Raw genomic sequence first — 15402 nt, 5'->3', positions numbered from 1 at the left:
TGCCAAGCGTCACGTCTGGAGGAAACCTGGCACTATCCCTACGGTGAAGCATGGTGGTGGCAGCATCATGCTGTGGGGATGTTTTTCAGTGGCTGGGACTGGGAGACTAGTCAGGATCGAGGGAAAGATGAACGGAGCAAAGTACAGAGAGATCCTTGATGAAAACCTGCTCCAGAGCACACAGGACCTCAGACTGGGGCGAAGGTTCACCTTCCAACAGGACAACGACCCTAAGCACAAAGCCAAGACAACGCAGGAGTGGCTTCGGGACAAGTCTCTGAATGTCCTTGAGTGGCCCATACAGAACCCGGACTTGAACCCGATAGAACGTCTCTGGAGACCTGAAAATAGCTGTGCAGCGACGCTCCCCATCCAACCTGACAGAGTTTGAGAGGATCTGCAGAGAAGAATGGGAGAAACTCCCCAAATACAGGTGTGCCAAGCTTGTAGCGTCATACCCAAGAAGACTCAAGGCTGTAATCGCTGCCAAAGGTGCTTCAACAAAGTACTGAGTAAAGGGTCTGAATACTTATGTAAATGTCATATTTCCGTTTTTCATTTTTAATACATTTGCAAAAAATTCTAAAAAACAGTTTTTCCTTTGTCATTATGGGGTATTGTGTGTAGATTGATGAGGGAAAAAACAAGAATTTAATCGATTTTAGAATAAGGCTGTAAGGTAACAAAATGTGGAAAAGGTCAAGGGGTCTGAATACTTTCCGAAGGCACTGTAGGCATAACACATTTGAAATATGTGATTAGTGGAATATTCAAATAACTGTGGGGAATAACAGTAGTGTTCTTGCTCACAAGCACAGTAATTACCCTATATGTTAGCCCATTGTTAAGAATGAGAATTGTTCCACTGATCAGACTAAATAAATGTAGCTAATACAATCTCCTGATGAATCTGTCCCTACAGTCTACCCAAATTATTTTATATTTAACGTCCCCCCCCCCCACCCCCCCTCTCTAGAATCAAACGTATACTTTTCGGTTCATAATCTGTTTGACAAAATTATTTTCATAGTTACAAATCAGGTCACCAAACTTCCCAACGTCTAATGCCTTTTCGTTGTCACAGCCTAAATGCCAATCACCAAACGAGGGGACTAATGCAAGTGTGAATTAAATCGACTTTAGCACATGCTGTCAGAAGGCTGCATTCTGCAATAGTGGCGGGAGTAACAGCAACCTAATTTTGTTGAAAACATTGTACATGAAACAGTGCTACCGTGCTTCTCTTTTTACAGATTTATAAACTCAGCGGAGAATTTTCGCTCTCCATTCAACTCCACTCTAATCTTGAGGGGCGTTTCTTTAAAATGCGCATCCAATCCCCTTGATCCTTTACATAACTAGACCAATCATATGCTTCAATGCGGTTCACAGTGCTGCGCAAGACAGGACAATGATAGTACAATGATAGAGATTCTGCTCGTGATGTTAAATTGCAGGAGCAGATGTTACGATTTCAATACGATTTGGAGCACAGTTGAAACGTTAACGCGCTGACTATACAATGGACTAATTAGAAAAATAAACATAGTACTTTACAAATCGTGAGATATAAGAGGTGTGCCGTGAGAGTGTGAGAAGAGGGTAAAATGCGTGCGTGTGTCTCACGGCCAATGCGTGAGAGTTGGCAGCTCTGCAAAGTAGTGTTCACTTCTGTCCCTCTGATCTCTGCCTGCGGATGAGGTCAGCATACAGCCCTCCTTTGCTCAGCAATTCCATATGAGTTCCAGCCTAGGAAGAGAAGATACCTGTGTGTCCGCAGAGATACGGTATTCAATAAAAACACTTACTATAAAAGCACTATGTGACAACTGCTGATGTAAAAAGGGCTTTATAAATACATTTGATTGATTGATTGATTGAGAAAAGGGGAATGCATTGAGTATGTGTGTCTTTTTTTTATTATAGTGGTATAGAGTTGTAATAAATCAGAGGACGTTATAACGTTCTGGGCCGTACTGGGAGACGCACTCAAAAATCTATGTTTTTCTCACAAATGTGTTGTCACTTACCAACCACAGGGTTGTATCCATCTGGAAAGCCTGTGATGAAGTGTTGGTCGTTAGCCTGCTTGGCAGCGTTGATGACCTCAGCATCAGTAGCCCCCGCTTACCAAAGCAAATGTTCTCCATCACAGAGGACCCAAACAGCACAGGCTCCTGCAAGCAGGGGAGGAAAATGTACACAAAGTAACTTTGTTTTTAGTGTTATGACAAAATCACAGAAAAAGGCCATGTCATACTGAGGGTAGCAACTAAGCATACTAACACAGCTCCTGAAGACAGATCCTAGAACAAATCCCCCCAAAAACTATCCTCATATGCACTAGAAAACATATAAAGCTGTGTGTGTAGTATGATTACCCTAGGATATTTACCTGATTGATTAATCCAATAACTTGACCTCTGGGCCAGGATGGGTCCAGTGTCCGGATATCCAGCCGTCCAACATGATCACACCACTGCTGGGGTCATAGAAACGCTCCAGCAAGGAGGCCACTGTGGAACTTCCCTGCGGTGTAGGAGAGCCATAACTAATCACATAAGTTTCATAAATATATCATTAGGTTTCACATAATTATACTATTTTCAGACTAATGTTTCTACAATCTCATTATAGGCCCTTTGTTTATGTAATCAGACTATTTGAGTGTTTGTATCCATGGAAATGCATGGGACATTACCTCCTCCTGATTCTCCAACGATAGCGACAGTCTTACAGAGGGGGGATGATGAGGTTGAAGTTCTTCAGGATCTGTTGAACAGGTCTTGTTATGATGGGTTTCTAGGGTATCAAGTAATTCATTACGCAAGAAGATATTTAACATTTAGCTGGGGAGTTCATGTAAGTATTTAATAGGTACCATGGTTCGTTATAACAAACAGACAGGGCTCTGCCTTTTGCTATTCCAAACTAACTTGAACAAAGAGACCCTCTGTTACACATTTCTTCAACCACATCTGGTAACCCTCAATGGGCACTCCCTTCTTTGATGTTCTCTGGTCCTCTGTAGCTCAGCTGGTAGAGCACGGCACTTGTAACGCCAAGGTAGTGGGTTCGATCCCCGGGACCACCCATACACAAAAAATGTATGCACGCATGACTGTAAGTCGCTTTGGATAAAAGCGTCTGCTAAATGGCATATTATATATATTCTATTATATATTATATTATATGTTATTCTCTTGTCCCCCAAGGCAGTTTATCCTATCAGTCAATCGTGCGACCATAAACATCAGTAATCTACTTCGACATAATGGAATGCAGACTCTGTGGCACCAAGTCACTTATTTACTAACTTTAACCTGGTCCACACAACACTATGAAAACATCATAACAGGTCTCGTTGGGTAACTGTAAGAAAACAAATAAAAAATGGCACTCACTGATATAGATTGTGTGTGTGTGTGTCTTTGTGTTAATATTGTCGTTCTGACATGGTCTTGCCTGAAGGTGATGTTCATGAAGTCCAACCATCCTGTCAGAGATTTGTAAGGGATGCGGCCGCCCCCTGACCGTGGAATTGTAGGCTCAAAAGACAGGTACTCAAAAACACTGGTACCAGAGCTGAGGCCTCTCACCATCTGGAAAACGTGGTAGGTTATAGTTTCTCATGGCCATATCAACTGATCACCTTTTGAATCCTAAGCATAGTAATGTATTTTGTGAAACCTGAACACTGTACATAGATAGTAATGTATAACTTCTTCTATACTTCAAATTCATATTTGGTCTTCACACACTTGTCCAAACAGGATAGAGATGCTGGCCAAAGACCTGAGGAAAACAACATAAGGAAAGGTAAAATCAGGTTTGTTATTATCTTAACGTACATTGAACACGTCCATTTGATCATGCAAGCATTTGGCACGTTAGAGAGTGAGAGATTAGCTGAAGTGTTATCTTTGCTGACAACAAGTATTTTATGTCTGTGAAATAGGAAAGACATGAGGTCGCCTGGAGACATTTCATCACCCGCCATCAAAAGACCCACCAGCAAAGATGGTGCCTAAAACAATGCCTGCATGAAAGAGTCATGTAACAGATAAACAATGGCATAATTAAATAACAATTGTCTGTAAGCCCAAGTTTGACTCGCTGTACATGATAAAAGGAACTCACATTGTATTTGACATTCCTTCGAAAACCTATCCCTGAGCCTAGAGATTCATTCATCTCGCATCCAGGCATATAACCTCCAAAACACAAACAGTTACATTATTTTACATAAACCTTCTAATAAGCAGTGAAATTAGGAATATTTTGAAAGACATATTTGACTTTATCATAGGGCAGGTCTGTTAATATTATCTGAATAGACTGTCTCTCACTCCTCTATGGCGAAGGCTTTCACTGTCCGCACATTGCCAAGGGCCTCGTCTGCCACCCCTGATGCTTTCGACACCTACACACCCACAAACACACACGTACTATACTTTAGTCTAGAGACAAACAGACAGACAGCCAACACCCATGCTCAGCACACCCCATTCTACATGCTGGAGCTCTGATAAACTCAGTAAAATGGTTTCTCAGTTGACACTTATCTATTTCTCTAATGTGTTTTAGATAGTGAATGAGTCAGAGTCAGAATGAGTGAAGATGTCACCTGTTCCTGAGCCAATCGGGACAGCCTGCGAAGGAATGAGCCAATCAGAGCTCCTGCCAAACCAGACAGGGTAGTATCACCACCATCATACCAGTGAGTTTAGGGGAGATGACATAGAGGGACACGAAACAGCCAACCGTCTGTTTTTACAAAATCATTACATTTAGCTTTTGAATAAAGCTATTGAATAAAATATACTGAAAAGTTATGGCAATATGTAATAGGGAAGTGCATATAGGACCACAATGGAAATAAGACTCCGGTCTTTGTGTTTTTATTCTCAATAATTTCTAATGTATGTAAATCTTGTCTCCAGCTGGAGTAGCCTACTACTTTTAATTATCCAATAGATTCATATGTACACAGCCATACCTGAGAGACGACCAGTTTGAAGGAAGACTTGAACATTCAAACGGTTTACAAGCATGCCAGTCTTGTTGGCATCAAAGAAGGCTACATCTTGCCTGAAACAAAAATTGAACTATTGTGTTAAGAAGAGTGATAGTTGGACAGTAGGTAGTAGGTCTAGTGACATCTAGTCAGTCACCCCACTCCATGTCTTGGAACTGGTCTATTCTACCTATTGCTTTCAATAGAGAAATAACTGCAACTGTGTGTATACCTGAGTAAAGATTGGAAAAGGGTCTTCCTCATGTCTGCTGCTACTCGCTCCCCTACCCTGGAAAGCAGGATGCTGTAACCCTGCAACCAGCGAAGACATTTCATGACCATATATTTTACTACGTACACAGAGACAGATTCTTCAATCTACAGTTAAATTCAAATTAGATAATGGACAACTTACTTGGAGACCAGCAACTTCAGAGCAGGTTCCCTCATCGCTCATATAATTCCCAGTATGTTCTCTCATGTAGTGTGCCACTATGTTCACCAGATTGCCCAACAGGGGAATTTGAATATTCAAAATGGCAGCACCAAAAGCAAGCTGGGAAGAAATACATGATTGGTTAATTCCACTCCAATTGAGTGGTCTGAAATCACTCAACAAAAAAGATTGCAGTTTTGAAACTGCAGTAAATGTGCAGTAACTGCAGTCGACTGTGGTATTTTGGACGCAGTAATTGCAGAATAACTGAACTGCAGTTATACTGCACTGTAACTGCAGTTACACTGGTGTTATTTTGGACGCGGTATTTGCAGCATAATGCAGTTATACTGCACTCTAACTGCAGCTATACTTAACTCTGACTGCAATCTTTTTTTGTAAGGGTAGTGTTAAGTTGCTCACCACGACAGCACCAAGAAGGGCAAAGAGCTGGGGTTTGACAAACTCCCAGAGGATATGCCAGTCGACAGGATTAACTTCAGCACACCCACTTGGTCTTGATGTCCGGCAGGCCGATTTGCGGACTACTCGTTGAGCCAGACCCCAGATATGTCCAGCAGTGTCATAAATGTAAAAGATTTGGTCATGTGTCAAGTGTGTGCAGCAGGGAAGAATATCGTATGCCAGTTGAAGGGAAATGTTGCAACTGTGGAGGTGAACATGCGCCTGAATTTTTGGGATTACCCTGTTAGGGTGAAGGAGAATGAGGTGGCAAGGGTAAGGAGTGTCCAACGTGTCTCCTATCTGGAGGCGTTGAGAAAATTGGAAGGAACGAGTGGCGTGGAAGAAGCAATGGTAGTAGAGCCACCACGACCAGTGACGCTTTCTCATCAACCGAGGGATAGTGAAATGCTACATGTTAAAAAGGTGGACTTTGTATTATTTATTGCAATGGTCATAAACTGTACAGTACAAGCGGAGAAGAAGTCTAAGAAAATTGGAATCATTGTGAATGCCACTGAACGTTTTTTGGGTCTTCATGATTTCACAGCTGAGGCCATGCAAGAAATCCTGTCAGTGAATGTACCCCCATCCAGTGTTGCCAACTAATTTCCAGGGGAAGTTGCTAGAGGCAGGTCGATTTGTTGCTAGAAGTTGCTAAATGACGTTGTGATGTCATTGCGTGATGACGTCATTACGTAATAATGTAAAACTGCGTCATTACGTAGAGTACACAATAACGTTACTCAAACTGACTGGCCAGCTCGGCAACAAATATGATTTGACATTTGTTCGTTTAGAATTGTTTGTTTATTATCACATATTTTTATTTGTAAAAGTAATATAAACACAACACATTTTATATGATCAGATATTAATTTTTTTAAACACAACACATTGAATTATTGAACAATTACACATTATTGAACAATTAATTTTTATTTATTTTTCTTATTAACTAGTAAACCTACACATTCTGAACAATTATAGTTTTAAGCAGTGTATTGGTAGTTAGTTAACATGCTACCTAACTGATCAACAATTATAGGTACAAGCTAATAACAAGGTATACAGTGGGGAGAACAAGTATTTGATACACTGCCGATTTTGCAGGTTTTCCTACTTACAAAGTGTCACGCCCTGGCTCTAGGGACTCTTTTAAGTTGAGCCAGGGTGTGTAGAGTTTATGTTTTGTGCTCGTTGTGTCTAGTCTAGTTTTTGTATATCTATGTTGGCCAGAGTGGTTCTCAATCAGAGGCAACGAGTATCAGCTGTTGCTGGTTGTCTCTGATTGGGAACCATATTTAGTCAGGTGGTTTTCCCACAGTGTTTGTGGGATCTTGTTCCGTGTTTTGCACCTGTGGACGTCACGTATCGATTTGTTGTTTTGTTCGTGTATCATTTAATAAATAAGTATGTTCACCTTCCACGCTGCGCCTTGGTCCTCTATATCCGAAAATCGTGACACAAAGCATGTAGAGGTCTGTAATTTTTATCATAGGTACACTTCAACTGTGAGAGACGGAATCTAAAACAAAAATCCAGTAAATCACATTGTATGATTTTTAAGTAATTCATTTGCATTTTATTGCATGACATAAGTATTTGATACATCAGAAAAGCAGAACTTAATATTTGGTACAGAAACCTTTGTTTGCAATTACAGAGATCATACGTTTCCTGTAGGTCTTGACCAGGTTTGCACACACTGCAGCAGGGATTTTGGCCCACTCCTCCATACAGACCTTCTCCAGATCCTTCAGGTTTCGGGGGCTGTCGCTGGGCAATACGGACTTTCAGCTCCCTCCAAAGATTTTCTATTGGGTTCAGGTCTGGAGACTGGCTAGGCCACTCCAGGACCTTGAGATGCTTCTTACGGAGCCACTCCTTAGTTGCCCTGGCTGTGTGTTTCAGGTCGTTGTCATGCTGGAAGACCCAGCCACGACCCATCTTCAATGCTCTTACTGAGGGAAGGAGGTTGTTGGCCAAGATCTCGCGATACATGGCCCCATCCAGCCTCCCCTCAATACGGTGCAGTCGTCCTGTCCCCTTTGCAGAAAAGCATCCCCAAAGAATGATGTTTCCATCTCCATGCTTCAAATCAAATCAAATCAAATCAAATTTCACGGTTGGGATGGTGTTCTTGGGGTTGTACCTTCTTCTTCCTCCAAACACGGCGAGTGGAGTTTAGACCAAAAAGCTCTATTTTTGTTTCATTAGACCACATGACCTTCTCCCATTCCTCCTCTGGATCATCCAGATGGTCATTGGCAAACTTCAGACGGGCCTGGACATGCGCTGGCTTGAGCAGGGGGACCTTGCGTGCGCTGCAGGATTTTAATCCATGACGGCGTAGTGTGTTACTAATGGTTTTCTTTGAGACTGTGGTCCCAGCTCTCTTCAGGTCATTGACCAGGTCCTGCCGTGTAGTTCTGGGCTGATCCCTCACCTTCCTCATGATCATTGATGCCCCACAAGGTGAGATCTTGCATGGAGCCCCAGACCGAGGGTGATTGACCGTCATCTTGAACTTCTTCCATTTTCTAATAATTGCGCCAACAGTTGTTGCCTTCTCACCAAGCTGCTTGCCTATTGTCCTGTAGCCCATCCCAGCCTTGTGCAGGTCTACAATTTTGATCCCTGATGTCCTTACACAGACGCTCTGGTCTTGGCCATTGTGGAGAGGTTGGAGTCTGTTTGATTGAGTGTGTGGACAGGTGTCTTTTATACAGGTAACAAGTTCAAACAGGTGCAGTTAATACAGGTAATGAGTGGAGAACAGGAGGGCTTCTTAAAGAAAAACTAACAGGTCTGTGAGAGCAGGAATTCTTACTGGTTGGTAGGTGATCAAATACTTATGTAATGTAATAAAATGCAAATTAATTACTTAAAAATCATACAATGTGATTTTCCGTCTCTCACAGTTGAAGTGTACCTATGATAAAAATTACAGACCTCTACATGCTTTGTAAGTAGGAAAACCTGCAAAATCGGCAGTGTATCAAATACTTGTTCTCCCCACTGTATATGCTATCTTATTGAACAAGCAACTTAACTCAAATAATGATGTGTGCGCTAGGCATCTCTCTCCAGCTCTCTCCAGGTTGTTGTGCTGCTTGGCTGGCCTGCTGCTGCCTGTGCACGAGCTGAGCGCCTGCTGCTGACGTCCCTCACAATGCACTTTTGCAGCCAGTCACGTGTGTTGTAACTGAGTGTGTGACAGAGAAAATTGTTTTTGTGTAATTTAGAGGGAAAATGCGTGCATTTTAGCATTTCAATCGCTTTTCAAAAGTTGCTAAAAGTTCCAAATACATTTTTAAAAGTAGCTACATTTTTTGCTAGGTGCTGTTTGAAAAAAAAAGTTGCCAGGGTAGTCTGAAAAGTTGCTAAATTTTAACATTTAACATTTAAGTCATTTAGCAGACGCTCTTATCCAGAGCGACAAATTGGTGCATTCAACTTAGGATAGCCAGTGGGACAACCACATCTTGATCACAGTAAGTACACTTCTTCAAGCAAGCAGCTGTGAGCAAAGTCAGTGCAATCAGGGACAACTACATCTCAATCACAATAAGTACATTTCTTTAAACAAGTCAGTGCTAGCAGGTGAAATAAGTCAGGTGTTAGTTTAGACAAAAGACAGTGGTAGTTGCTACGTTGGCATCACTGCCCCCATCACAGGCCCCTGAGCCTGTGTAGGGATCTATTTTGGTGTGGACTGTGAATGAAGAAGTGTGATGGGTTTTCTTAGTTTACCTGTTTAATTTTGTATGATGTTGTTTTCCCTTTTTCCCTAAATGTTTTTTGGTTTGTTTCTTATTCAATACCCCCTCCAGCTGGTGGCGGTAATGCACAATTAACATTGGATGCCAACGGCTGTTAAACCCCATCGAAAATAATTTAGACATATACACTGAAACGGTGATGGAGTTTATCAGGAAGTGTATAGGTGATGTTGTGCCCACTGTGACTATTAAAACCTACCCTAACCAGAAACTGTGGATAGACAGCAGCATTCGCGCAAATCTGAAAGCGCGAACCACCGCATTCAACCATGGCAAGGTGACTGGGAATATGGCAGAATACAAACAGTGTAGCTACTCACTCCGCAAGGCAATTAAACTGGCAAAACATCAGTATAGAGACAAAGTGGAGTCGCAATTCAACGGCTCAGACACGAGACGTATGTGGCAGGGTCTACAGACAATCACGGACTACAAAAAGAATACCAGCCACGTCGCCGACACCGACGTCTCGCTTCCAGACAAGTTAAACACCTTCTTCGCCCGATTTGAGGATAACACAGTGCCACTGACGAGGCCCACTACCAAGGACTGTGGCCTCTCCTTCTCCATGGCCGACGTGATTAAGACATTTAAGCGTGTTAACCCCCGCAAGGCTGCCGGCCCAGACGGCATCCCTAGCCGCGTCCTCAGAGCATGCGTAGACCAGCTGGCTGGTGTGATCATAGACATATTAAATCTCTCCCTTTCCCATTCTGCTGTTCCCACATGCTTCAAGATGGCCACCATTGTTCCTGTACCCAGGAAAGCAAAGGTAACTGAACTAAATGATTATCGCCCTGTAGCACTCACCTCTGTCATCATGAAGTGCTTTGAGAGACTAGTCAAGGATCATATCACCTCTACCTTACCTGTCACCCTAGACCCACTTCAATTTGCTTACCGCCCCAATAGATCCACAGATGATGCAATTGCCATCACACTGCACACTGCCCTATCCCATCTGGACAAGAGGAATACCTATGTAAGAATGCTGTTCATTGACTATAGCTCAGCATTCAACACCATAGTACCCTCCAAGCTCATCATTAAGCTCAAGGCCCTGGGTCTGAACCCCGCCCTGTGCAACTGGGTCCTGTACTTCCTGACGGGCCGCCCCCAGGTGGTGAAGGTAGGAAACAACATCTCCACTTCGCTGATCCACAAGGGTGCGTGCTCAGCCCCCTCCTGTACTCCCTGTTCACCCATGACTGCGTGGCCAAGCACGCCTCCAACTCAATCATCAAGTTTGCAGACGACACAACAGTAGTAGGCTTGATTACCAACAATGATGAGACCGCCTACAGGGAGGAGGGGAGGGCTCTGGGAGTGTGGTGCCAGGAAAAGAACCTCTCACTCAACATCAACAAAACAAAGGAGATGATCGTGGACTTCAGGAAACAGCAGAGGGTGCACCCCCCTATCCACATCGATGGGACCGCAGTGGAGAAGGTGGAAAGCTTCAAGTCCCTTGGCGTACACATCACCGACAAACTGAAATGGTCCACCCACGCAGACAGTGTGGTGAAGAATGCGCAACAGAGCCTCTTCAACCTCAGGAGGCTGAAGAAATGTGGCTTATCACCTAAAACCCTCACAAACTTTTACAGATGCACAATTGAGAGCATCCTGTCGGGCTGTATCATCGCCTTGTACGGCAACTGCACCGCCCACAACCGCAGGGCTCTCCAAAGGGTGGTGCGGTCTGCCGAACGCATTACCGGGGGCAAACTACCCGCCCTCCAAGACACATACAGCATCCAATGTCACAGGAAGGCCAAAAAGATCATCAAGGACATCAACCAACCGAGCCACTGCCTGTTCACCCCGCTATCATCCAGAAGGCGAGGTCAGTACAGGTGCATCAACATCAAAGCTGGGACCGAGAGAATGAAAAACAGCTTCTATCTCAAGGCCATCAGACTGTTAAATAGCCATCACTAGCACATTAGAGGCTGCTGCTGCCTATTGAAATCACTGGCCACTTTAAGAAATGGAACACTAGTCACTTTAATAATGTTTACATATCTTGCACTACTCATCTCATATGTATAAACTGCATTCTATTCTATAATGTTCTTCTGTATCTTAGTCCATGCCGCTCTGTCATTGCTTGTCCACATAGTATACAGTGAGGGAAAAAAGTATTTGATCCCCTGCTGATTTTGTACGTTTGCCCACTGAAAAAGACATGATCAGTCTATAATTTTAATGGTAGGTTTATTTGAACAGTGAGAGACAGAATAACAACAAAAAAATCCAGAAAAACGCATGTCAAAAATGTTATAAATTGATTTGCATTTTAATGAGGGAAATAAGTAAAAACTCTGCTAACCAGAGTTTTAAATGAAGCCCATACTGGTAAAAATATTGGCGCGTTACTGCGTGAAGCCTGCATGGAGTGGAAAATCTACGACAAGAATCCTGCCATCGTCACAGATAACGCCAGGAATATGATTGTGGCCGGTGCAGAAGCCCAGTTCAGTCCACACATTACCTGCTTCGCACATACACTCAACCTTGCCTCGCAGAAGGGTTTGGGGGTGGACCGTGCTTCCAGGTTGTTGGGGAAAGTGCGAAAAATTGTTGGATATTTTCACCGCAGCCCGATTGCATGTCACGCCCTACAGGAAAAACAAACTCTGATGGATTTACCAAAACATAAACTGATCCAAGACATAATCACCAGATGGAACAGTTCATTCGAAATGCTTGAACGTTTTTTGGAACAACAGCCAGCTATAATGGCAACTCTGATGTCCAAGGATCTACGAAAGGGGGTCACAGATGTAGGCACGATGAGTGAGAGTGATATTGCCAACATGGATGACATTGTTCAGTTGATGGGTCCTGTCAAAATGGCAACCACTGTGATGTGTGAAGAAGACCAGCCAACTCTCTCTGTAATTGCTCCTCTTCAAGCAAAACTGCTGAAACACCTACAGCCATGCGAAGACGACTCAACCCTGGTTGCAGAGATTAAGAGGGTGATGGCCAGTGACCTCTCCACACGCTACAGAGGCACCCAAGATGCTCTCAACATAGGTAATTAATTTGGAGTCTTAATTAAAATCAACTTGGTTAATATTTTAGGTTATTAGACTGTATTAATTTGTAAAATGCCACACCTTTGCGTTTTCAAGTTTGAATTTGAGTTGTTTTTTCATATGGAAAAGTAAACAAGATATCTGCAATACAATTCTTAGTTCATGGTGGCTTTACATCATCACTGTGCCACATTTCTTTTAAACATACTAAAGTTTAATCTTCTGATTATTTTGTGTATGAGGAGGTGGTCATCACTTGCAATTTCAGGTCAACTTAATTTAATAATGCAATGAATGCAATATTCTTGTTCTTTAAACAGCATCAGCGTTGGACCCGCGATTTAAAGAACTGCCCTACCTGGAAAAAGAGGACAGAGAACAGGTCTACACAAAACTGGTTTTTGAGGCAGAAGTGTCCCACCAGGTAACTCTTCTCTCCTCTTTCCTCTGCTCTTTTCTCTTCTCCCCTTTCATTTGTCCTCTCTCAAATCTCATCTGTTCTTTATCTTCCTCTAAATTTATGTGTGCAGTATTACAGAGCAGAAATTTGAACAGTTCACACATTCTTACATCAATAGATGCAAGCAATGGGAAATCAGGAGGAAGACGAGGGAAGCTCAAGCACAAAGCTGTCAGGATTCAATGAAGAGACCACAGGTGTGTTTCATGTGATACCAATAAAAGATTGTTGTTGTTTTGTATTAATGAGAAACATGACTATATTTTGAAATATATTTCTTATATTGTAGCTCCAAATGAGTCACCTCCTTGTAAGAAGAAAGCCTTAGATGCGCTGTTTGGCGATTCCTTCACCCAAAGAGAAAGAAAATCCACAAGCGAGACAGCCAGAGCAGAGGTGTTAAAGTACCGAGCAAAAGATGCGTTGCCTTTGACTGAAAATGCCATGAAGTGGTGGAGATCTCAGGAGAAAGAGCTACCTGTACTTTCCACCCTTGCTAAACGGTACCTGTGCATTCCAGGCACCAGTGTGCCAGCAGAACGAGTTTTTAGTACTGCTGGCGGCATAGGAACGCACAGAGAAGTGTTCTGCAGCCAGATCATGTTGATCAGTTGATATTTTTGAAAAAAAAATCTGTAGTCATTGAAGAGTAGCCTAGTAGGTTACACTTGATCTTTTGTTGAATATTGTTTGTTTATTAAAATGAGAGTAGTAGCAGGTTCATCCACTGCTCATTCAACCTGAAGAAATGTTGGTTGCACTTTATTTTTGATATTAATACTGTATTTGTATTGTAATGTTGAAAAACTAAAGCAGAAGTAGCAGATAAACCTACTGTTAATTCAACCTGAAGAGATGTTGGTTGCACTTTATTTTTGATATTAATACTGTATTTGTATTGTAATGTTGAAAAACAAAAGCAGAAGTTGCAGGTAAACCTACTCTTTATTCAACCTGAAGAGATGTTGGTTGCACTTTATTTTTGATATTAATATTGTAATATTTTTTTATGTTGAAAAACAAAAGCAGAAGTAGCAGGTAAACCTACTGTTAATTCAACCTGAAGAGATGTTGGTTGCACTTTATTTTTGATATTAATATTGTAATATTTTTATGTTGAAAAACAAAAGCAGAAGTAGCAGGTAAACCTACTGTTTAAATGTTGGTTGCACTTACTGTACTTTTATTGAAAATGTATTGAATATTGAAAATGAGATCAGACAATTTTAACTTCCTGTTAATTCAACCTAAAGTGTTGTTTGCACTTTATTCAATGTGAATGCATTTGCCATTCATTGTTGTTTACTTGTTTATTTATATTCATAATTAATTGATACCTGATTCCATTACAAGAAACAGGAATCTAGGAAACTTCACCTGCACTGTCCAGTATCCAGGTATTTATTTCAGTCACACTGGTTGAATTTTTGGCTAAAAGGTTACTGAATCGATTTCAAGTCACTGAATCGTTTCGGATCGTATCGTTCTAAATGAACCAATATCGTCCTTGAATCGTATCGACAACCACGAATCGTGATACAAATCGAATCGTTGTTAAAACGAATCGTTACACCCCTAGTATGGATGTATCCAAATAAATGTCCGTATTAAACAGCTTAAACAAATGCAAATGCAAATACTTTGCCGTTATTTTGGGAGCACTTTTTGAGGTGACTGTAAATTAGCCGTAGTTGGCTAGCTAGCGAGCAAGGGATCAGAACGTTGACAGACAGTATGGCAATGGAACATTTAGAACGAAAGACTGGGTCACGTCCATTGATACAGAACAAAAACACTGAATGACTGGGTCACGTCTCCAGCAACCCTAGATTTGTGTCGGGACTATATCTTGTAGAAGGATGAAATAGTATGAATAAATTAATAAAAATAAAAATGTTAATGAAAATATGTAAATCATTATTTGAATATGTTGGTAACCCCTTGTATAAAAGTGATAATGCCCTCGAAGGCGGTGTTTGGAGGATATATTGGCACGGTTTGTCGGCCCTCGACTTCTTCTCGGGCCTTACAACACCCGTGCCAATTTGTCCTCCAAACACCCGCTTCTCGGGCATTATCACTTAAATGTACAGTAAACTGTACTATTTGTAGTGCGATCTTTATTGTGCAAGTTTGAGAAACATGGGCAACATGAGCTTGACTACTATGTGGTGGGCTTCTCATTACATGTATTGTTA

General features: G+C 42.0%; 1 protein-coding gene and 1 pseudogene across 1 annotated transcript; one reads left to right on the top strand and one right to left on the bottom strand.

Annotated features, from left to right (window-relative positions):
- Positions 1-1631: 1631 nt before the first annotated feature.
- On the bottom strand, positions 1632-6610 carry LOC121581325 (annotated as a pseudogene).
- Positions 6611-12030: 5420 nt separating this feature from the next.
- LOC121581536 (E3 SUMO-protein ligase ZBED1-like) lies at positions 12031-13819 on the top strand. The gene is made up of 4 exons (XM_041897030.2): positions 12031-12742; positions 13065-13168; positions 13323-13401; positions 13494-13819. The coding sequence occupies exons 1-4, from the start codon at positions 12094-12096 to the stop codon at positions 13817-13819; spliced, it is 1158 nt and encodes a 385-aa protein (XP_041752964.2). The 5' UTR covers positions 12031-12093.
- Positions 13820-15402: the final 1583 nt, after the last annotated feature.

Source organism: Coregonus clupeaformis, chromosome 14, assembly GCF_020615455.1.
Source record: "Coregonus clupeaformis isolate EN_2021a chromosome 14, ASM2061545v1, whole genome shotgun sequence".
Classification (NCBI taxonomy): Eukaryota; Metazoa; Chordata; class Actinopteri; order Salmoniformes; family Salmonidae; genus Coregonus; species Coregonus clupeaformis.
Note: the sequence above shows the minus strand (reverse complement) of the source record. Positions and strands in the feature narration are given on the sequence as shown.

Coding starts and splice junctions, on each gene's coding strand:
- LOC121581536 (XM_041897030.2), top strand. CDS start 12,094: ATGGAGTGGAAAATCTACGACAAGAATCCTGCCATCGTCACAGATAAC. Junction 12,743..13,064: donor CCAAGATGCTCTCAACATAG/GTAATTAATTTG, acceptor TTCTTTAAACAG/CATCAGCGTTGGACCCGCGA. Junction 13,169..13,322: donor AGGCAGAAGTGTCCCACCAG/GTAACTCTTCTC, acceptor TTACATCAATAG/ATGCAAGCAATGGGAAATCA.